Below are 23,828 nucleotides of genomic sequence, written 5' to 3' on the forward strand. Positions count from 1 at the left end.
TTTCACAAATAAAATCCTGTTCGAAGCACACTAAGAAAGTAACTATTTTATCCTTTAAACAAGAGGTCAGCAAACTTTCACTACAAAGGGTCAGATGGCAAAGATTTTATGCTTCGAGCATCATACAGTCTGTCTCATCTACTCTACCACTGTAGCACAAAAGCAGCTTTAGATAATATACAAATGGGTAATGCATTTGACTCTCAAAATGTGGATTTTAAGTGTTGATTGATACCTCTGCTCTTATTAAAAAGCACTCAAATAGACACTACAATTGTGCTTGTTGGAAAATCTCCAAGGTAATTTTACCATGTCAGGCAATCAAGCTGGATTTATTTATAAAAACTTTATTTACAACAACAGGTAGTGGTCCAAATTTGGTCCCTGGGCTATAGTATTCCAACCTTTGCATTAAACAAATAATTCTTGAATGCCTACTATGATAGGTGAAGTATGAGTAAGTACAAGAGATACACAGAGAACAAAAGAGAAAAATTGCTGTTCTTGTGAAGCTTAGAGGTTGGCGGTAAGCTATTTAAATTAAACCTACAGTAAATTACTTCATAAAGTACAGAATCTTTCTTTAAAGCAAAACTTACCCCAAACAACCAATTGATTAGTTTTGTAAATTTCAATTTTTGACTTGTGATTCCTTTAAAGGGGGCCCTAGCTTGAAATAGGTTGAGGCCAGATTTGAATCTAGCACCTTACTTTGAAGTAAGCACAGTAAGTTTAGGACTGCAAGGAAGATCAGAATGGCATAATAAAATAAAATGGTCTTTCTCTTCATGTCCTCTACCTCTGCTTACAGCAGTGACACTTTTACTCAGACTTCCTGTTTCTGGAACTTGCCTACTTTTTTGCTGTGTTTATACTTCCCCCTGTCTGTGGTGAAATAAGTATAAAGCTTCAGATCTAAGACTCTCTCTGTCTCTCTCTCCGCCCCCCCATTCATTTCATACACACAGGCTCACAAGTCTCTTCTCTCCTCTCCTTCTCTCTCAGAATGACAATTCTAGGTACAGCTTTTGGTACAGTTTTTTATTTACTTCAAGTCGTTTCTGGAGAAAGTGGCTATGCACAGAATGGTGAGTCATTTCTTACTTTTCTTAAGGATTTTGGATTATCTCTAGCACACCTTCAGGTTACTCAGTTCTCTAACAGACCTGAGTCGGGCACCAGGTTAGATGGAGATTGAGCACTTACCACGTACTCGTTTTGTATTGTCTAACCATCAGGACAGGGGGATGGGGACAATACTGTGGGTGAAATATAAGGCCTCGGTGTTGTCCAGAAGGAAGGCAATGGACTCTCAAAATGTGGATCTTAAATGTCTATTGATTCCTCTGCTCTCACAAAAGGAACACCCGTATGGATGCTACAGTTGTGCTTGTTGGAAAATCTCCAAGATAATTTTACCTTGTGAGGAAATCAAGCTGGATTTATTTTGTTTGGCTTTTTAAGAGTTCCCAAAAGCATAACTTTCAGGACAAAATAATGTCCAGAAACAATAGTTTTGCCTGCATTGACAAGTACTATTTCCCCAGCACCAAAATGTGTCTAGAATACAGTAGATATTCAATAAATATTTTTAAATGTCTTCAATATACTTTAGTTTTGATAGATTCATGTGAGAGTCTTAGTAAATAACTGAGGGGAGAAAGATCTCAGTGAGTTGTCTCATTGAAATACACTTAATTGCCTTCCCATCAACAAATTTATCGTATGTAATAATTATCTTTGAGATATTTAGTACCTAAAAGCAGATCCTGCCCACTCAGCAAACGCACTGTCATTACAACAAAACTAGGCAAAAGTGTCCAGCAGCGGCAAGAACTACCTAGGCACTTAGCCCACCAATTTGTTCCTGCAAATGAAGCCCTTTCACTTTAAGAGTTAGAAAGTATTTTCCTATAGACAATATCAAACACATCAGCTTGATGACTCAGCTTAGATATTTTGAGTCGTGTAATTGCTAAGGATGGAAATCCCTAGAACTTTCTCATTAAGGGAATTGTCAGAGGGTTGACATTTTTCACAGTGTGACCATGTGAATCACTCTGTGGGGGATGATCATTATCCTGTGCTAAATATTCCCTAAATGTGGGTTTGCACAAAGATGCATGGCAGAAAACATATAAATCTTGCCCTCTTTTGGTGTAATATGTTCTCTCTATTTCTCTCTGGTGATCATACTGTTTTCAAAAGAAATAAGAATTCTAATTGAAAGCTTGGTTTTCACTTCAACTTTTTAAATTTCAGATTTTTCTCCCCAAGATCTGTAGCCACCTATCCACATGATCATATCAAAATACTTTCCAGTTTGGGGTGTAAGGAATTCATTGTCAGCTGCTGCTCGTTGAAAGATAAGTTAGTTCTCTTGATAACCACAATTACAATGAAGAGAATAAAGGAATACTTATAAAAAAAATCCAAACGATTTTAACCTGTTAATCAACTAACTCTATCCATTCAGTAGGAAAAAGACTTCTAAACCACACTGCCTTGCCTATTATACATACTCCAAAAATTTTAAATTTTTATGGATAAAAATTTAAATAGATACCTATTTAAATATTAACAATATTAATTATTGAGCACTTAAAAATAATAGATTAAGTCACTGTTCAAAAGCTCTGTAATTTCAAAACCATAGTGATACCAACACCTTCAATTGACATAGAACTCTTTTTCAAAAAAATCCCAATGTTTCATGTATGTTTTCAGAATTAGAATACTTATTTTACCTTTTCTTTCTTATTTCTCAGAAATAATAGTCATAGCTAACCCTTGTTGAGTGCTTAGTGTGTTCTAAGCCAAGCGTTCGTATAGATCCATTTAATGATTCTTCATATCACAAGTTTATTTTTGAGAACATTGAATATTAGAGAGGTTCGGTACCTGGCAGAGGACCACAGCTACAAAGAAGAGTAGCTGGGATTTAAACCCACATCTGTCCAGCTTTGACACCATAGATCTTAACCACTGTGTACACTACTCTTCCCTAAGAATTTTTCAGCTTGTGCCATGCAAGAACATTCTCTTTGTAAAATGCTGTGCAACTTTATAAGTAATTTAAGGGAATTTTTTCCGGTTACAAGGCGATTTTGCCCAGTAACACCTGCTAACGAGCCAATGAACTACTTCTTAAAACACGGCCATTTTAAGTGCAGAAAAAATTGTATAAATGCTGCTTTGCATATTACGTGAGAGTATACAGTAAGCATGCTTTTCCAGACTTAATGGCCAAGGTTAATGGGAGCCCTTCATTTTGCTGGTGCCCAGCATTTCCTAGAGAGCACTCCACTATTTCTGGTTTACCTTGTACATTGAAGAATTGTGAAGACAAAGCTGACCCACAGGATGTCTGAATCTGAATAGTAATGTATGTGCTGTGTACAGGATAGGTGGAAGGTCCAAAGAACAGAAGAGGTCAAGGCAATGAGAGAACTGCCATGGAAGGCCAGAGCCATTCCATTTAGAAGGTTGCCATCTCTTATGGAAGAGATCTAAGTCTACAAAATCAGGAATGAATGTGCTTTAAAATGTAAGACCTAAAGGGTGGGCTACCCCTCATTGTTTCACACTGCCATCAGGACCAGGACCATACCCTGCCAAAATTACATCAGGAGCCTTTTCTAGTAGCAGAACTGCGAGCTGGATGGATCTTGGGAATGGTCAGAAAGACAAATGCCCATGGCTGTGAACAGTGCCCACAGCTCTTATCTAACTGGGTCTGTTCCAGATTTGTTGCTTTGACTGAACTGACCCATCACTCAAGTGGTTGGTCCATTCACAATCAGCTTTATTAACTTTTCCACAGACCTTCCAGGTTATTTAAGTAAAGAAAGCATTGTTTAGACATCCCATGGCCTCTGGGGCACTCAATTGAGATTCAATTTTAGTATATTCTATATCCAATTTTAAGCCTCAGAAGCATCCAGTTTCTAGTACTGATTAACCAAAATATTATACCTAGAATCAGTCACAAGCTCACACTCAACCACTCTGAGAATAGCTTTGGTTACTATTTTCTCGGGTCCTAATGAGAGTATATTTGCTGACATATTTTTTTCTGCCTCATTTTTCTATTAAATATTGTTAATTACACATACAAAATAACCATTTAATCATAGAGTCTACAGCCTAGCTTAAGAAATTGAATACTACTGTTACAGATTGTACTTTCCAAAGTGGTAGCAAAAATAATCTGATGCCACATTTTCTTCCAGAAAGCTATAGCTAGCGCCTATAAGATACTGTATCTATAAAAGAAGAATCTAGAACAGAAGCAGTATGTATAACATTCACAAGAAGATCTACCAGATCTGAGTCAAGCCAGATCTAATTTTTTTCTTATCCTGTTTGTCTCAGTCAGTAATATAAGACAAGTTGCCTTAAATAGTCACACAATGGAGATAATCGATGCTACTTTTAATTGGGATGCCTTTTAGGCAAGAAAAAGCAATCCCTTAAAAAAGTGAACCTCTGACAGTAAGACAGCTATAATCTTCCTTCATTTGAAAAAAAAAACTTGGGAGGGAATAAATGAATATTAGTAGTAAAGTCAAAAATTAGATTAAGTGTTATATGAATAATGGAAATAAAGTATCTCTTATTTGAAATGTACAAACATTTCAATGTAAACAAATGTAGCAGAAGAAATTCCAGTTGGAATAAAGGAAAAAGTCTGTTCAGTGTCTCTTTCTAGTTCTCTAATGCATAAATATTTGGAGATTACTTATTAATTGTGATGCACTTTTTTCTGTTAGAAAACTCTGTGTGCGTTGTTTCAGTTTTTGGTTTTTGTTTCTTCATTTTGAAACCCTTTTCTTGTCTTTGCCCGTGGGCTTTTCTTCTTGAGATAAAATATAATCATTCCTTCGTGTCTGCCACAACATTCTGCCATTTTAGTAATATGATGCCAGACTTCAAAAGGATGGATTTATTTGCTTTATTATGAGCCTGCATGTTTCTTACTCCCCAGGAGACTTGGAAGATGCAGAACTGGATGACTACTCTTTCTCTTGTTATAGTCAGTTGGAAGTGAATGGATCCCATCACTCACTGACCTGTGCTTTTGACGACCCGGACATCAATAGCACCAATCTAGAATTGGAAATATGGTAAGGAATGGTGATTTCAAGGATATTTAGAAATCCTCTGTCTCTCTTTTCATGTGCTCTTTTCCATAGCTGCAAAGGAAAGAGTGTGTGGCCTAATTAACAAATGTTAAAATCTAATGAATTTACAAAAACCTCCTAAAACTCTCTGTTCTTCACCAAGATTGAAGCAAAGCAACTCTCACAGTTTATCTTTCATGTTCGGAGGGCTACAGCCAAATGCTGCTATGGATCTTGGAGATTTAACATCCTTCCCTACTTCATAGTAGAATTTAAACCCTGATTTTCCTAGAATGCTCCTCACAAAAAATCTGTTTGCCTAACATGAGATAATTTAGTCTCTTCAAGCTGCATTTGGGAGTGAAGTCGCCTGGTTTCTAATGCCAATACCAGTGTTTATGAGCTTTCTGACCTAAAGTAAGTTATGTAACTTATCTATGCCTCAGTTTCCCCACCTGTAAAATGAGATAATCTACCTCATAGGTAGGTTATGATGATTAAATAGTTTAATAATATACAAAGCACTCAGAATAGTCATTCAGTGTATGATGAGTAATGCAGAAGAGACACTAAATCATAATTCTGTGAATATCAACCTAACTTCTACCCTCTTGACACAGTTGGACTTCAGATGATCCTCTCAATGTAAATTTTCAAAAAATCTACAGGAATAAGTGGGCACTTGGTTTCCTAAGGCCTCAGAGTAAAAGCAAAGCAAAGAAAAAAGTCTCTGGCTTGAAAGTTTAGTAAAGAGCTCAGGAAGATTTACCTTCTTCCTCTTTCACAAATCATCTCCTGTTGCCAAGAGTTACTATCTCTGAAAAATACTTGAAAAAATACTCTAACGTGAAATTATGACTTGTGGCTATCTCCAAATTCTTATTAGATGACCTAATTTTTAGTTTGTTTCCTAGCGAGGAAAGTAAGTCAAGATCCACGAGTAGTAAAAGAGGTCTTCCTAAATTCTGTAGACGCTGCGTCCAAGAGCCCTGCATTCCATCTTCCATTAATTTATGGAAGCTTCCTGCATCTATTCAAACAGTGCTTCTTGCTGCAGTCATTGGATAAATATGGTTTTGGACCCAAATACTATAGTATGTTCTCAGTCTGCCTCTGTTAGTTCACTTCTCTAACATACTTTCCAGGAATAAAATATGTTGAAAGAACGGAAGCCTGAAATGTCCCGTATCTAGGCTGCAACTGGACTACACTAAAACAGTCAAACAACTCGTTCAAACAATGCACTCATTGTTATGGGCAAAACACCCTCCCACACAGAGGTTTGACTTTGGGTTCTCCAACCAGCTAGTGGTAGATGGCTGAGTTCATTGTGGTTTCTCTTGGCCAGGCTAAAGCCGACCTTTCTGTCCACTTTAACATATCTCTTGATTTTTCCTGTCATATTTTAAACTATCGAGAGCCTCCATTTGGGTTTTCCAATTGTATTCAGGTATTTGAGTTGGAAAGGGATTGTCAAGGGCACGTATTCAGTGTAAAACAGTAAGTATGAACTCTGATAGATTAAGGTATTTCTAGAGAGCAGCCATTTCCATCAGAGGTGTCTACAGCTTGAGGCGGAGATTCATGCACCTCAGGTTCGGAGAAGACAATGCATCTCAAATTAAATTCAGTTAAACAGAGCACTCTGTTTGCTAGTTAGATTGGGCTTCTTTTTCACTATGAAACTAGCTTTATTCGTTTGCTTTTTCTGTTAATATAAATCTATAAAGAAGAAATTGAAATTAATTCAAAATGGTGTGTGCTGATGAAGTCATTACACAGGTGGGATTGTTGATAGACACTTGATGCCATCTCTTAGAGGGCGATAAATTTACCAACTGCCCTGGATCTGACCACCAGTCTCCCAGGCTTAGTAAGTAATTTAGTTAGTGTTCAATAAGTGGATCTCAGAGAGAGACTTGGATTAATCAAGCTGACAGATTTGAATTACCAGCATGCCAGACTATTTCACATTGACAAATACAAATATCACAGAGATCCAAATAGTTATACTGGGCTCAGGATCTGTAGGATTTGGTATTGGGGGAGGGGAGCAGAGAAGGCTAACAGGTTGCATATCGGTACAAATTCACCTTGACTGAGAGGCCCGAAAATTTTTCATTCATCAAAATTCTAGCCAGATGTCAGGTGCCTTGAGTGACAAAACAGACTCTGGAAACAGGCGCCTGGGTTGGAATTCCAATAGCAACACTTAACTAACTCTGCGACCTGGGTGTCATTTGAACTCTCTGATCGTAACAACTGCCTTGCACTGGGGTAGAAGGGATGAGTGTCTGGCATATGGTATGTGTCTGTAAATGGTCCTTAATCATCTCAGGATGGTTCAATTTTCATTAAAAATATCATCAAAATGTTATTTGGTATAGAAGCAAAACAAAGAAAACATTTTTGTTGATTTTAGGTCCAGAGTTATTTGGTTCAGATCACAATGTGGTTAATTTTTTTTAACTAGCTCCCAGCATTTAAAACTCTTAATATCTCTTTAAAAAATCAGATCTGATAACATTGGGCCCATACAGCAAAAAGCAGTGGGAACAGAATTCTGGCTGATTCTTACAGATGGAAAATTAAATCTCAGTCTTGGCCAGGCATGGTGACTCACGTCTCTAATCCTAGCACTTTGGGAGGCTGAGGTGAGAGGGTCACTTGAGGCCAGGAGTTCAAGACCAGCCTGAGCAAGGACAAGACCTCATCTCTACAAAAAATAGAAAAATTAGCCAGACGTGGTGGTACACACCTGTAGTCCCAGCCACTCAGGAAGCTGAGGCAGGAGGATGGCTTGAGCCAGGAGGAGTTTGAGGTTACAATGAGCTATGATGACACCACTGCACTCCAGCCTGGGTGACAAATGAGATCCTGTCTCAAAAAAAAAAAATTCTCAGTCTTAAATGTAGAACCACTTCTCTTACATATATTACTTGCATAGACCCAACAGAAATTTTAATTTGAGGCCTTTCTTTTTAAGTGTTTGCATAGTTTTCATAATCCACTTTCAGAAAGTAATTGTATTTCCTCTATTTCCACATTCTTGGGGGTACCACAATTTCCCATGTACTGCCTACAGATACCACTTCAAATATATCATTTTTTGTTTTCAACAATTACCGACACCATTACAGGCTGCACCCTGATATTGTAGGCTCAATTAGCAATATCTGTCAAGTATTGTTAATTTAGTCCTTTCTACAGCAAACCATACTAACCCCTAAAATTGTTAAGCATTTTTGAACTAGATTCTGTCTTTCAGGGCCAACTGAGAAATGAAAGCAATATTTGTGGGGTTTTTTTGTTTGGTTTGGTTTGGTTTGGTTTTATTATGTCTTTCAGTATTTCCACAGAAGGACTTGTTTGCACCTACAAGAGAAATGCATTTATTATACTAAACTACATAAGAACAGAGGAGGTTTAGGAGGGTGGAGGTGAGGTTAAGAATCAGATTACATGAAACCAGGAGATTTGTGTGAGTGGCTCCGGGTTGAAGTCCCTTAAGAAGGTCCTCCAGGCTCAAATTCACTAGTCTATGGTACTACTTGGATACTTACAGTGCTCTTTCTCCCCCCAGAACCCTAAAATAGCTCTGCCCAATAGAAATACTAGGCAATCCACAAATGAGTGAGCCATTTAGGTAATTTTAAATTTTCTAGTAGCCGCATTTTAAAAAAAGGAAAAAGAAATAGGTGAAATTAATTTTAATATTTTATTTAATCTAATATATCCAAAATATTACCATTTCAACATGTAATCAATACAAATAAAAATATTAATGAGATATGTTACATTCTTTTTTTCATACTAAATCTTCAAAATCTAACATGTATTCTGTACTTAGATCATATATCAGTTTGGACTGCCCACATTTCAAGTGTTCAATAACTATATATGGCGTGGTGGCTATTGTGTTGGGTAGTGTGGCACTAGAACATTCCTAACCCTAACAATACATAGGAGCAACCAAGTGAGTTGTTTTAATTGACTTGAATTGAAATGATTTGGATTGCATTGAGTTGGACTCCTCATGAGGGACACTAAGTTTCCTTCAATTGCCTGAAGCTGGGGTCAGTAGCACAAAACAAGGCTGTGTACTCTAGCCCATAAGGTTTATCTCAGTCTTCCAGCATGGGCCCCAACCCACATGGAGTAGCTCCTCAAGTTCAGATCCCTTAAAAGGATGCCTAGTCTCAAAGGACAGTTATGTGGTGATCCTCGATTGTCCATTGCTCATAAATCTCATTCTCCAAAAAGTGGGAATGAGCTGAGATCATTTTGGATCCTTTTTAAACTCCCAGCAGTACCAGAAACCTGCTACAGGTTTAGCACCCATAACTGGATATTCCACACATGCTTTTCTTAGAAATATATTCTAAATTCAAGGATTGAACTAAAAGACATTGTCCTTCTAGTTTCCCCACATCACAAGTTTACCTAAAATTCAAAATAGAAGCTCTGCCCCCAATTCTTCCCTCTATTCTAATTTGTCAAATCATGACAATGTTGCTGTCTTCAGACCTTTCCAGCCGGTGTTCATCCCAAGCTCGTTCCCTGATATCCATCTAGCTTACCTTAAAATTTGCTTTTTATTTTTACTTGGTTCCAAGTGGGAAAATCCATCTACCCCAACAAGGGACACAACCCTCTAGAAACTCTGACACACACACACACACACACACACACACACACACACACACACTTCAAAGCCTGAACAAACTGCATACCCTAAAAGATAGCAGTTAACAAAAGTTATATTTTGAGAGGACAATTTTAAGGAATGCCCACAAACATTCAACATATTGGCCAATTAATTAACAAAATTTCTTGACCAATCTCTAGTATTCATGATTGCAGGAGCTTAACCTGTCACTCAAAGACCACAGTAGTCCAAAAGTGAAAGATTCTGTACCTAAAGCTGTGAGTGCTTTTCAGCTTTAACCCCATGACCAGCTCACCTGAAGCCATGCGCAGACAGGTTCCTTTTTCTCTATGGAGTCCCGGAACCATTCTAGAAAGGACTCACTTGAGCACGTGCAGGAGCACAGTATACACACATCCAATTCACTAAAGAAAACCCGACACACATTCTGGGTTATAGACTGCAAAGGACCTTCCTAGAACACACCCCTCAGGACTTAAACAAAGATATCTGGTTCATGGGAACGGTTCTTTCATGTAAGCAAACTTACACAGAGGTACTTTTTTCCGCCGAGATTCTCACTTCAATTTGACACAGTCATACCTCTTTTTAGAGCTATTTATCTGAGTTTAAGGAGCCACAAAAGAAAAGCAAACTGGTAACAGTGGTTATCAGAGGAGAGAGGAATTAAATTGTGGGTTGGAAAGGAAGGAAAACTGTAATTTTACTTTTATTTCGCTTGGTTTAATTACTTTTACAACAAGAATGTATAACTTCATTATTCTTTAATTCTCATATTATTAATTTGTTTACTTTCTTTTTTGATGACAGTTCATTTTGAGAGTAAAATTTACTAATGGGAAAATGTGCAAATCTTGAGTTTAGAAAAATGTCTATGACATATAGCTGACCCATCATTCAAGATGTAGATCATTTCTTTTGCCCTAAAAGGATGCCTTATGTCCTCTTCCAGTCAACCTGTATGCCCAGGAGCAATCATAATTCTGAATTCTATTTAATATTACCCTTGGGTTTTACCAGTTTCTGATAGTTCTTCTAAATGGAATAACTCTGTTCCTACTTTTCTGTCTGAATTTAACACAATGTTTGTTAGATTTAGCCATGTGGATGCACGTTTTATAGCTCATCTTTTCAATTGCTGAGCAGTAATTCCAGTGTATGAATATACCACAAATTTTTAATCCTTTCTCCTCATAATGGACTTTAGTGTTTTTTGAAGTTTGAGATGCTATTAATTTTTTAAGTAGTTATTAACATTCTTTTACAAATCAGTTTGTGCATATACATTTTCATTTCTCTGGGGAAAAAACCTCAGAATGGAATTGCTGTATCATAAGGTAGGTGCACATCTAACACAAGGAACTGCCCTGCAGTTTTCCAAAGCCATTCTACTGTCCTGTCAGCAATGTATGAAAGTCACACATTATTTCTAACATTTGAGTTTGGAATCGTATCTCATTGTGATTTTAATTTTAATTTATCAAATAACAAATGTTGAACACTTTTTCAAATATTTGGCCATTTGAATATCTTCTTAGGGCAAGTATCTGTTAAAATCATGGAATTATTTGTCCTTTTATTATTGATAGATAGTAGATCTTTATATGTTCTGGATACAATTACTTTGCCAGATATATGTATTGCAACTATCTTCTGTCAGTCTAAAGCTTGCCATTGCATTTCCTTAATGGTTTATTTTAATAAGCAAGAGACTTTTTTCATTTTGATGAAGTCCTATATAACTTTTTTATTCATTTATGTTTAGCGCTTTTTGTGTTCTTGCTAAGGTATCTTTGCCTACTCCCAAAGTTGGAAAGATATTTTCCTGTGTTTTCTTGCAAATGTTTTATAGTTTTAGTCTTTATATTTATATCTTAATCTATGTATAACTGTGTGGGATTAGTTCATATTTTCCATACATTTACTCAGTTGTTTCAGGGCAATCTGCTGAAAAGAGTTTCTATGTCCCCTTGGATCTATTGGGTGTTTGCATTTAAAATTAATTAACCTGATACATGTGAATCTATTTCTGAACTCTATTATTCTTTCTATTGATCAATTTATTTATCCTTATGCCAGTACTAAATGGTTCTGATTGTCATAGCTTTATACTAAGTTTGAAATCAATGCTCTGAGTCCTCCATATTTGTACTACTTTTATCAACATTACTTTGGCTGTTTCTGGTTCCCTACACTTCCACATTAATTTTAGAATCAGCTTATCAATTTGGTAAAATACTACTAAGATTTTGATTAATATTATATATGTCAATTTGGTAAAAATTTCATGTTATCAATATTGAATTTGCTAATCCATGATCAGAACTCTCCATTTGTTAATATTTAGACTTCCTTTAATATCTACCAACAATGTTTTATAATTTCCAGTGCAAAGAACTTGAGCATCTTTTATTAATTTTATTTCTAAGTATTTAATATTTCTGTTGCTATCATAAATGGAACTATAATTTTTAAATTTTATTTTCCAATATTTTGGTGCTAGCCTATAGAAATATAACTGACTTTTGTATAATGGCCTTGACGAATTCACTTTATTAGTTTCTGTAGTTGTATCAGCAATTCTTTATAATTTTCTATGTGAACAAACATGTTGTCTGCAAATAAAGAAAGTATTTTTTCTTCCTTTCCAACCTGGATGTCTTTTATTTGTTTCTCTTATCTTATGCATTGGCAGAACCTCCTATACCCTGTTGAATAGAAATAGTGAAAATGGATATTTCTGTCTTGTCCTGATGTTAGACGAATAACTAATATTCACAATTTCACCATTAAATATGATATTAACAGTAGGCTTTTTGTAAATGTCCTTTATCAGATTGAAAGAGTGCCCTGTTCTTTTTTATCTACTGAGAGTTTTTAGTTATGAATGGACATTGAATTTTCTCAGATGCTTTTTCTGCATCGATTGGAGATGATCAGATTATTAATATCTTTTATCCTGTTAATGTAGCAAATTCTATTAATTGATCGTTAAATGTTTAACCTATTTTGGTTTCCTGGGATACACCCTACTTTGTCATAATGTATTAAAATCAATGTGTTAATATTTTCCTGAGGAATTTTTCATATACATTCTGGAGGGATAATGTCTGCAAATTTCTTTTCTGTAATAATTTTGCCAGGTTTTGGTACCAGAGTTAAGCTAGTTTCAAAAAAAAAGATTGGGAAGGGTCCATTCCTCCTCTATTTTCTCAGAGAATTTATCCAAGATTGGCACTACTTTTTTTCTTATACATTTAATAGAATTCACCAGCATGTAACCATCAGACATCGATTTTTCTTTATGGGGAAGTTTATTGATAATAAATTTAATTTCTTTGAAAGAGATAAAACTATTGACGTATTCAGTTTCTATGTGGATCAGTTTTACTAATTTGTGTTTATAAACTTTTTTCATTACATCTAAGCCATTGTATGCATTAGAATATGTTTTTAATTTATTTATTACACTTTTAATATCTGCATGTTCTATACTGCTTTCCCCTCTCACATTGCAGATGTTGGTAGTTTACATCTTGCTTTCTCTTCTTAACCGGTCTTCTTAGTATTTATCAGCAAAAGTTACCTATGAAAATCCCTTCTGTATATGTAATGTTATGTATGTAATTCTTTAGACTATTTTATCATTTCCTTTAACCCTTTTTTAATCAATGCTTCTTTACAGTCCTCATTTCTCCCATTTATTCCTATAAAACATAAAAACAGCAATTACCTTTTTACCTAAACATAGTATTTGTTTTTCAATGATCAATTATAAAAAAATAGGAGTTTTTTAAAAATAATTTTCATGAACATACTTTGACTATTTCAGCTTGATAATATTTCAGCTTGATATTTCAGGTTCAATTGTAACTAGTGACTGAGTAAATCATCACTGAGTATAATGTCAGCAAAAAGCCACATTATTTTAATTCATTCTTTCTCTCTAACATGCACCCACCCATCCACATACCTATGAACAGAGTCACAGTCATACAACTGAAATGCACATATGGTACCATTCCATTGTATAAAGAAACTCCTGCTTGAATCAAGACAGATTCCCTTTTTGTTTTACAGTGGGGCCCTTTTGGAGATAAATTGCCTGAATTTTAGTAAGCTTCAAGAGGTCTATTACATCAAGACAAAGAAATTCTTACTGATTGGCGACAGCGAAATATGTGTGAAGCTTGGAGAAAAGAGTATAACTTGCAAAAGATTGAACATAGTCAAGATAGGTAAGAAGTTGTATATAGGGATATGGGATATGGTTGTCATTTTTTGGATACCTGAAGGCACTGTTTCTGTACTTTCTGTATGTTAAAAGTAGATAAATGGTAGAAACAATTAGCAATTGATCATAGCAAATCCTCTAATGCACTTTTTAAAAAATGAAAAATTTGAAGCTTATACTATTAATTCCTGCTGTGAAAGAATTCTGAGTATCTTCACAGTCAGCTATGAAAGAGAGTGTTTGACACCTAAGACTGAGGGAAGAGCAAATCTACATGAAGCTTCTGACTAGAGCTGGGCCTCCTGTCATCCATGCACATGTGCCCTTTCCTTCCTCACTGGGCCTTTTCCTGAATTCCTTATAGTCTTCTCGCCATATCCCCACCAGACTCTGAGTGTGTTTGGCTAACTTACTATGTTACTTTAAAAAGTAAATATGCCTTCTGTATTAGTCAGAGTGCTCCAGAAGAAGGAAAACCAATAGGAGATAGACAGATAGATAGGTAGGTAGCTAGATAGATTGATAGAAGAGAGAGATTCTATTGAGGAATCAGCCTGTGTGTATGTGGGGGCTGGCAATTTCAAAATCTGTAGAGCAAGCCAGAGGCTAGAGATTCAGGTAAGAGTCCAGTCTTGAGTCCAAATTCTGCAAGGCAGGAAACTCAAGTCGATTTTCTGTATTGCATTCTTGAGATACACTTGCTTCTTCTTCAAGGAATGTCAGGCTTTGCTCTTAAGGCCTTCTACTGATTGGATGATACCAATCCCATTATGAAAGATAATTTGCTTTACTCGAAATCTACTGATTTAAATGTTAATCATTCTAAATAAAATACTTTTATACAGGTATTTGACCAAACAACTGGGCACCATAGCCTAGCCTAGTTGACATAAAATTAACTGTCACAGTTTCCTAAGAGACTTACTGTGGGAGGGAAGCATGGCCAAATCTGATTTGGCCAAGAATATCTAGATTATACTTTGCCAAAAATGAACATTAATAATTACATTTTAAATAAAATTATAATATCTGCATGTTTCCTTTGATTCTATATAATATTTATATACATAATGAAAGGAATTAGTAAATCTATTTAATTATGTGGTTGTAAGTCAAGATTAATTATCAATTCACCATTTGTTTACCAATCAAGTAAATCAAAACCATCAGAGAGACTGGGAATATAGGCACAAAAATATTTTCATTTATTTACAGATTTATGGCCCTGAGGTGAATAAAGTTTTTTTTTTCTCTTGCAAAACCTCAGAGATACCCTGATATAGGGGATTATGTAATCCAATTATGATATATCACTGTGATGGAATATTAATTATTTGTCTTTATTCTACCTATAGAGATTTCCAAATGAAGTAATATATGTAGGAGAAAAACCATTCAAAGTGATTAAAGATATACATTTTTTTGCTGGTTTTAAATACTAAGATTATTTCTCTCCCTATTCCTACCTCTCTTCACCCTGCAAAAAGAAAATTAAAAGTAAGAGAGCAATACTCATTAGAGACAAGAAAGAGTGAGAAACTTAGCTGTGTCTCAGCTTTATTTCACTAAGATGGCAAAATAAAGAGTAAAAGCAGAAGTTCCACATGTGAACAATTATCTTGTGAAAAAGGCAATGTCGTGGAAGAGAGACACAGGTGGATGGTCGTGCATATAGACCACACAGCAACATTGGCCATGACCAGTATGAACACTATCCACGATGGGGAGGATGGTAACAACAGTGTGTCTCCAAGTACATGAGCAAGCTGGGGTTTGGTCATTTGGAGACCGGCCTTCCATGGATGTTCAGTTCGTTCCCTGCACAGGGTCACCACATCTAAAGGTTCACCATTTGCATTGCAAATGTATATTCATTTCTCTGAGAGCAGAGAAGGCAGAGATTCTTGGTCTTCTGACAAAGTCCCGGAAATCAGGGGAGAGCCCATTCTGACACAAACTCACCCCAGCACACAAGCCCTTGCATGCATGTGAACATTCACAGCACACCCAGAGCCCCCAGGTGACATCCTGCCACATACAAATCTCCAGATCTCACACACCCAGTGGTCTCAGAGGCCCACACAGCGCACACCCCAGCAGACTGCAAACCTGGCATGCCTCATCTGAGGGGCCAGGGGAGGAGGCAGTGTGTGCACGCTGCTGGTAGCACAGGCCCCTGAGGAAGGGCGGTGTGAGTCTCTGGGGGCTTTAGAAAGCACCCTTGGGCAACCAGGATGAGAGGTGATGCAGGCAAGTCTCACAGCAGCATCTTCTCCTGGTTCCTAATGTGACATTTCATCAATGAAACTACCATTTAACTGAATTTAAACTGGATGCTCCTGATTGAATCCCAGAGCCAGAGCCCCTCTGCAACCACCTGCCCCCTCACTCACTTACCCTTGCAAGGCTGGAGGGGGCAGCATCCTGGCAGAGTAGATATGATTGTTCAGGTTGCATGAACATATATTACCTTTTAAGAATGTTGCTTGAAGAATGAGCACCTTTTTCTAATTTGCTCAAAGACACCATTGGGCTAGAGGCAGACCTGCCCAGAGAGTGCATGGACAAGCCACTGTGAGATTACAGGGTATAGAAACAAAGCTAAATGAAGAGTGAGCCTCAGAATCAGACAGAATTGGATTTAAATTCTGTTAAGCCATGTTACAGGGGCCCGAACATAAGTTAATTAACTTCTCTGAGACAAAGTTTCCTCATCAGTATAGTGATAAGTGACTGTTGTTTGAAGGCAGTATAAGCAAAATACTCAGCACTTAGTAGGTGTGCTCTTCCCTCAATTCCTCCATTATTCGGAGATGGCACAGGGCAGGGCTTCAGTGTCAGAAGGTCGTGCTGAGAACAGAGTGAAGGGTAGAAATGGGCCCAGCAGTTGTGGGAGGGTGGCCCGGGTCTCTGTCGGGCTGTTCCTGTACACCCACCGCCTTTCCTCCTGCTTCCCTATAAGGCAGCTTATCTTTTGGTGGCCCATGTTAGGGTGAAAAAGGATAAACTTCCCTTTTTACAAGACATCTGAGAGTTAAGGAGTCACTTCTTGTTCAGTAACTCCAGGGCAAGGCAGGAGAAACTTAGGCAGTCACCACGATGGACAAGTGACTGCAATAACTGGGCCAAACTCTGTCACCAAAGTTTCATTTTATTGGGCCAGTAAGTCAGTCTAAAGTCCAGCTCAGATAGCCTAGAATGCAGCTCAGACTACCGATTGAAAGTCTGATGAGCACACACCCTCTCATTAATGATGGGGCCCCAGAACAGTCATGTAAACAGAATAGTGGCCCCATCCCCAGACAACTAACTTCCCAGGCTGTGGTCGACAAGCCCTGGCTAAGGAACCAGGTCAGGGACATCTCAGCACTTGTGTGGGAAATCAGTACCTTTCTCAGGATTTGCTTTGCCTGAAATAACACCTGCCTCCCTCCAGCAGCACAGCGTGTGTGGCACGTGGGATCCTAACAGCAACTTTGCCAGGCAGGCAGAAGGAAGAGGCCCAAGATCAGTCCAGAAGTGATGCAGCTGAGGCTGACAGAGGGGACCCCCTGAGGCCACTCCAGAAGTTACGAGCCAGGGCCAGGATGCAGACCCTCCACATCTGAGTAGCTGACACAAGGTGTGAGGTCTCCAGCGTAGAACCCTATTTTATTGGAAGAATGAAGACTCGAAGTTGAAATGCTCCTGCTTTGGGGCTAATTAGTAACAAAGTTCTCCAGTATGCAAAAGGCAAAGAGAGTGGGTTTTAGTGTAAAATGAACACTGGCTGCTGTAACAAATAAGCCCCCAAACGTATGATATCTCGAACACCGCGCGTTTATTTCTCACTCACATCAGAGCCAAAGTCGGTGTTTCTAAGCCGTGGGTGGTGCTCCTCCAAGCAGTGTTCAAGGCCCTTCCATCCTGTGGCTCCGCCATCTTCAACGCAGAACTCCAAGTGGTGGGAGGGGCCTGAGCACAGGAGTCACACCAGGCAGTGTCTCTGGGCCAGGCCTGGAGTGGGAGTACGTGACTTCCACTCGCATCACCCATGTGGCCACCCCCAGCTGCAAGGGAAGCTGGGAAACAGGGTCTGCATTTGCACCCGGGAAGAAGATACGGCTTTCTGAAGAGTTAGCCAGTTACAGATGCAGAAAAGGTGGGAGTGATTTTCAGAGGAGATGGATTTTAAACATCACAATTATTTCCTTGACTGCCCTTTATACAGACATCATTTGTTTTTCTTTCCCAGTTAAACCAGAGGCTCCTTTTAACATAAGTGTCATCTATCGTGAGGGAGCCAATGACTTTGTGGTGACATTTAATACATCGCACTTGCAAAAGAAGTATGTAAAGAATTTAATGCACGATGTAGCCTACCGCCAGGAAAAGGATGAAAACAACTGGATGGTATGTCGATCAACCACATTTATAAAATAAAAATGTCTTAATGTTACATGTGTTACTGTCCTAGACGTGCATTTACCCTGGGAGGGCCTAAAACAATTTTGTTTTCAAAATGTACCTTCTACTGAAAGAAGCCCCCAACACCATATAGGCTTCAGGCCCCACAAAAACCTGGATCTTCCCTGGAGCATACTATTCTAGCTCTGATTTTTTTTTTTTTCTTGCTCTAAGTTTTGTCTTTAGGATATTTCTAAGAGAGTTACTTGGATAACAATATAGATCGAGACCAAATTGATCCTGTTTATTTGGGGGCCTCAAAAAGTGTCATGTCTTATACCACTTTCGTAGGCAAATCAGGCAAAAAATATCCGTGGGTTTGATCACCAAGTCATGGCCACAATTTGGTCTATGGGCTATGTGGGAACAGTATGAAGTAAGGAGGAGAGGTGGAATGTTTGCCTTTGTTTTGTTTTTATTTTAAAGCCCAAGGTCTTAGTTCCTGAAGTAACAACTTAATTTTTTCCTGTAATAACCTGGAGGGTTATTTAGATTATTTATTCATGATTCCTTGAGGTTGGAATGATCTGGAAGTCCCTGGGATCTGTTCTCGGGAGGTGGTAGGAGAATAGTAGAGTATCCCAGGTTATCAGATTCCTAGCATAACTTTGTCCTTTCTGTCATGGGGACAGAAAATAGATAGTGGTTTCTCTTTCTCAAGGCTAGCAGAGTGCCTACTTATTCCTACTGTCCTGTGTTCGCAGGCCAAGGTCAGCCTTGCCTTGTGCAGCATGCTGCACTGTGCCACTTATGTAACGGGAATGCCTACCCCAACCACCTTCTCCCCGCGTGCCCCGCCCCCTGCACACGCATCAACTGGATGACCTTGATCCCGCCCTCTTTCATTATTCATCTGAAAATCACACCAACAGAAAAGCAACTCTAGTGGAAAAAGGAGGAATTTTGAATAAATAGTGCCAGGACAATCAGTTAACTATTTGGAAAAAAAAAATTAAGTTAAATGCCTGATACTCTTCCTATAACAACAAAAAATATAACAGATGATTTAAGGAAACTACATAAAGTGAAACTCTAAACAAGCTAAAAAGAATATGGGCAAATGTTATATAAACTTGACATGAAAAAGAACATTCTAAACATAAAAGCAGTAGAAGAAAGGGAAGGATAGATACATGTGACCACATAAAAAGTAGAAGCTTACACATGTCAACACACAATAATCAAAATCGTAAGGCATACTGAAAATTAGGATTAAATTGCCACATATGCAGCTGACAGATGGTTAATATCTTTAATATATAAAGAGCTCTTGTAAATCATTAAAAAGGACAAATATCACAATAGAAAAATGAACAAAGATTTAGAAAAGTCTCAAAAATAAATATATGCATTCAATAAATATAAGAAAATTGATTATCAAATAAATACAAATATAAATAAAAATGGACTACTTTTTACCTATCAAATTGATAGAGCTTTGTTTTTCTTAAGAATACACAGTGTTAGGGAGACTGTTGTCTCTATATTACTATTCCCAATGTGGAAATGCATCTTTCTGGAGGGAATTGATTCCTGCTCACTAACCTAAACTTTCATCTCCCCTTGGCACATGAAAGGGAAGAGGAAAAAAAGAAGATATTGAAGTGTAGAAAGGAAGGTGGGAACCTGGGATTGATTTATATCCTCCCAAAGTGGGAGTGCCTAATTAATCCAAATAAAGACCCATCATTTCACTGTCCTCGTTGGCCACTCACAGCATCATTTATGAGCTCACAAACTCTGCCCCTAATTCTATTGCTGACTCCTCCACATAGTAAGACTCCTATTCTAACAGATATGAGAGAACCTGAATAGAGTGCATGTGTGACTAAAGGAGCTCCATTTGCAATGGCTTGGGAGATCTAGCCAACACCTCTTTTTCCGTCCTGAAAATGCAATGGCACTTTTTACTCTTCAGCACGTGAATTTGTCCAGCACAAAGCTGACACTCCTGCAGAGAAAGCTACAAGATGATGCAATGTATGAGATTAAAGTGCGATCCATCCCTTATTCCTCCGACTATTTTGAAGGCTTCTGGAGTGAATGGAGCCCAAGTTACCACTTCAGAACTCCGGAGACCAAGCGTGCAGGTGAGCAGTGGCAAAGTCTTTGTTTCCCTATAGTGCTTTGCATGTCAAAGTCAAAGTGTGATAGTTGGGACCCCTCCCCCAGGGCATTCTTACCCTTTCTTTGTAGAATATCCTGCCTGCTGTTTTTCTCCCTTTTTTGAAAAACAAGGAAGCAGAGGCTGGGGGTCCTTCATCTAACTGATAACTGGTGCAGGCTGTCTGGAGCTACTATCCTGGGCATTCCTAGGAACTGCTAATAATTCTGAACAAAATCCTCACCCACCATCTCCAGCTAACCATTTAGCCTAGAATCCTAATGGCTGGTAGCTCTAAGACCCCACTAGGGAACACGTTTGGTGATGGCAGGTATGGCTGTCCTTTGTCTCCTTTTCCAAAATGATGAAGATGTCCTTGGGGTCTAGGAGCTGAGATTGGCCAGAAGAGCCAGAGAACATGGGACAGGCAGTCCCCTGGGGACCCAAAACATTCACATTTACTTTTCCTTTGCAGGAGGCAGTAGAGGGAACTATTCTACCATACCAGCTTCCCATCCTCACCCTGGAACTTGTGATGACTAAGGGATGAACATCTATCTCATTGCCCCCTGCTCTGGTCTGGCTTTTTTCCTTTGGTGGAAAGTCAAGAAGGGAAGGGAGTGGTGGTATCTTTGATGCTAGACCACTTTACACTTCAAGTGGCAGATGTTCTGGGCCTGGTCACCCAAGTTGGCGCTACTTATGCCAAAATTTCCTGATAAAGCTGGCACGTCATCCTGGTTACTGAACAGCAACTTTCAAGAAATAATAAATGGGCCCCTGTTACCAAATAAACTCAAAGCATCCTAAAAGTCTGTCCCAATGCATGCTTACTAAATGCTAACTGTGCTCTATCCTTGTATTCCAGAAGACACGGATCCTGTGTTACTAACCATCGGTATTTCTGGTTTCTTCTCTGTGGCTCTCTTGGTCATCTTGACCTATGTATTATGGAAAAGAAGGTAACTTTCTTCAACTATTTGTAAAGATGATTGTGTGGGATCCCAGAGACCAGAGCTTGAGCCCCATTTATTGATGAGAAAACTACAAAGAGGAATAAGGCATTTTAGGAATTGTAGTGGCCAATATCACTTTCCATCCTTAGGTACCAGAGAATTTCCACAGTTGATTTCATAAGAGGCAAAAATATATAAACTGGACATAAGGCAGACCTTTTCCCCAAAGGAGGAATTCTTTAAGGCAGTGTTTCCCAAGCTTTTCCTCCAAAGTCTTCTAAAGGGTTTAGAAGGCATCACCCATGGCAAATGTAGAATGCACTTGAAGTCTTGACTTTCAGCACACAAATTCGTAGAAGCTTTGTATTCTACCCCATGATAGGGCCATGCTTGTTTCATCATACAAATGATGTTTTAAACATACACCAGTTATTTAATATTCTAGGAAGATGCCCTCAGCACAGGGCTACATAATTCCAGGATTATAAACACCCTAATATGTAAAGTATTACCTTAAAAGTACTAAACAATTTCCCTGGGCAACTTAGAAAATATCCTCTACTTCCACCAAAATTAGGGCAAAGGAGTTGCTGGCAGTACAGAGAAGGAATAAGACCACAACACCTAAATGACTCAGTTCCAGAATGCCACAACAAAACACCTCATTGCAAGCCTTCTTCCCTCTAGGGCTTTTCCCCAGAGGTGTATTGTTGTCATGTCTTATTCACAGAGTAGATTAATGGCAGTGATCTCTGGTACAACCCTCGTTGTATTAATAGGGCACTGAAGCCCAGAGAAAGCAAGTCACTTGGTCATGGTGATCACTCAACCCACCTAGTTGTGGCATAGCCCAGACTAGAAATTTGCTCTTCCAATTCCTGGCTCAGAATAAGTGGAAAATCTCACTGTGCCTATGTCCTGTACCATTTATTTCATCTACTGATGTCCTCTGATTTCAGGATTAAGTCTATTGTATGGCCCAGTCTCCCGGATCATAAGAAGACTCTTGAACAACTGTGTAAGAAACCAAGAAAGGTAAGTGTTTTTGGTGCTTACAAAAGCACTAGTGGGCAGCATCCTGGTAACTAAGAATGATATTCCAGGACAAGGAACATTGAATCTCAACTTTTGGTCTTTTATGCGTCCCCTAACTAGTGTCCATCATAAGACCCTAGCTACACTAGGGAACTAAAATGAAATACAAGTCTCAGAACTTCTAGGCTTCCTAGGGCTGGAGGGCACAGCCAGTGGACACTTTGGACCTGGAAGTGTCTCAGCACCTCCAGAGGAAAGAGTCACTTGAGGAATATGTGGGCAATTCTCTGTCAGAAGTTTCTCTAGATCTTTTCCTGAACTGAACATTTGGTGATGCCTCTCTCTCTGGTGCCATCTTAATGCCTTCTCTCTTTTTCTGTGCAGAATTTGAATGTGAGTTTCAATCCTGAAAGTTTCTTGGACTGTCAGATTCATAAGGTGGATGGCATTCAATCTCGAGATGAAATGGAAGGCTTTCTGCAAGAAGCTTTTCCTCTACAACCAGAGGAGTCCGAGAAGCAGAGGCTTGGAGGGAGTGTGCAGGGACACAGTTTGTCACCTGAGAATACAGTCATCACCCCAGAAACTTTCAGAGAGTCACCCCTAGAGTGCCTGGCTGAGAATGGCAGTGCATGTGATGCCACTATACTCCCTTCCCCCGTGTCCCCAGAGAGTGGCAAGAATGGGCCTCATGTGTACCAGGGCCTACTGCTTAGCCCAGGGACTACGAACAACATCCTACCCCCTCCATTTCCTCTCCAGTCAGGAATCCTGACATTGAATTCTGTTGCTCAGGGGCAACCCATCCTCACCTCCCTGGGACCAAGTCCAGAAGAAGCCTATGTTACCATGTCCAGCTTTTACCAAAATCAGTGAATTGTGAGACACCAAGACTGAACCTACTATGACCAACAAAGGTGACTGAGAGAACTCTAGAGCTCCCATTCTCCCTCCCAGCACAAAGAAGGGAAAATTGACAAAATCCCACTTCATAGTCTACAGGACTCTGAAACATGGCTTTGACCACTCCTCCCTGGTTCAGTGACCCTCGACATTCTGCTTCTACCATGCTGATTTGGTCACTAGGTTTCAGGTGACTCAGTGATTCAATTATTAAAAAAAAAAAGGAAAGAATGAAAGAAAGAGTGAAGGAAATAATGGAAGGGTGAGGAAGGCAAGAAGAGAGCAAGAGAAGGAAGAAGGAAAGGAGAATAACAATGATAGTTGCCATTATTAGGACTTCCCATCTATCCAATGCCAT

General features: G+C 38.6%; 1 protein-coding gene across 1 annotated transcript; it reads left to right on the forward strand.

Annotated features, from left to right (window-relative positions):
- Nucleotides 1-1,006: 1,006 nt before the first annotated feature.
- IL7R (interleukin 7 receptor) lies at nucleotides 1,007-23,579 on the forward strand. Its single transcript, XM_012649721.1, has 8 exons — nucleotides 1,007-1,088; nucleotides 4,988-5,126; nucleotides 13,873-14,030; nucleotides 18,261-18,418; nucleotides 20,391-20,562; nucleotides 21,445-21,538; nucleotides 22,492-22,567; nucleotides 22,952-23,579. The coding sequence occupies exons 1-8, from the start codon at nucleotides 1,007-1,009 to the stop codon at nucleotides 23,441-23,443; spliced, it is 1,371 nt and encodes a 456-aa protein (XP_012505175.1). The 3' UTR covers nucleotides 23,444-23,579.
- The last annotated feature ends 249 nt before the right edge of the window (nucleotides 23,580-23,828 follow it).

The sequence above is a fragment of the Propithecus coquereli genome, unplaced genomic scaffold, assembly GCF_000956105.1.
Source record: "Propithecus coquereli isolate 6110/MARCELLA unplaced genomic scaffold, Pcoq_1.0 Scaffold110, whole genome shotgun sequence".
NCBI classification, from domain to species: Eukaryota; Metazoa; Chordata; class Mammalia; order Primates; family Indriidae; genus Propithecus; species Propithecus coquereli.

What these genes read in the sequence shown, in the direction of transcription:
- IL7R (XM_012649721.1), top strand. Translation starts at nt 1,007, where the DNA reads ATGACAATTCTAGGTACAGCTTTTGGTACAGTTTTTTATTTACTTCAA. An exon ending in ATTGAACATAGTCAAGATAG is followed by an intron (nt 14,031 to 18,260) that starts GTAAGAAGTTGT and finishes TTTCTTTCCCAG; the next exon opens with TTAAACCAGAGGCTCCTTTT. An exon ending in AGGATGAAAACAACTGGATG is followed by an intron (nt 18,419 to 20,390) that starts GTATGTCGATCA and finishes TTTACTCTTCAG; the next exon opens with CACGTGAATTTGTCCAGCAC.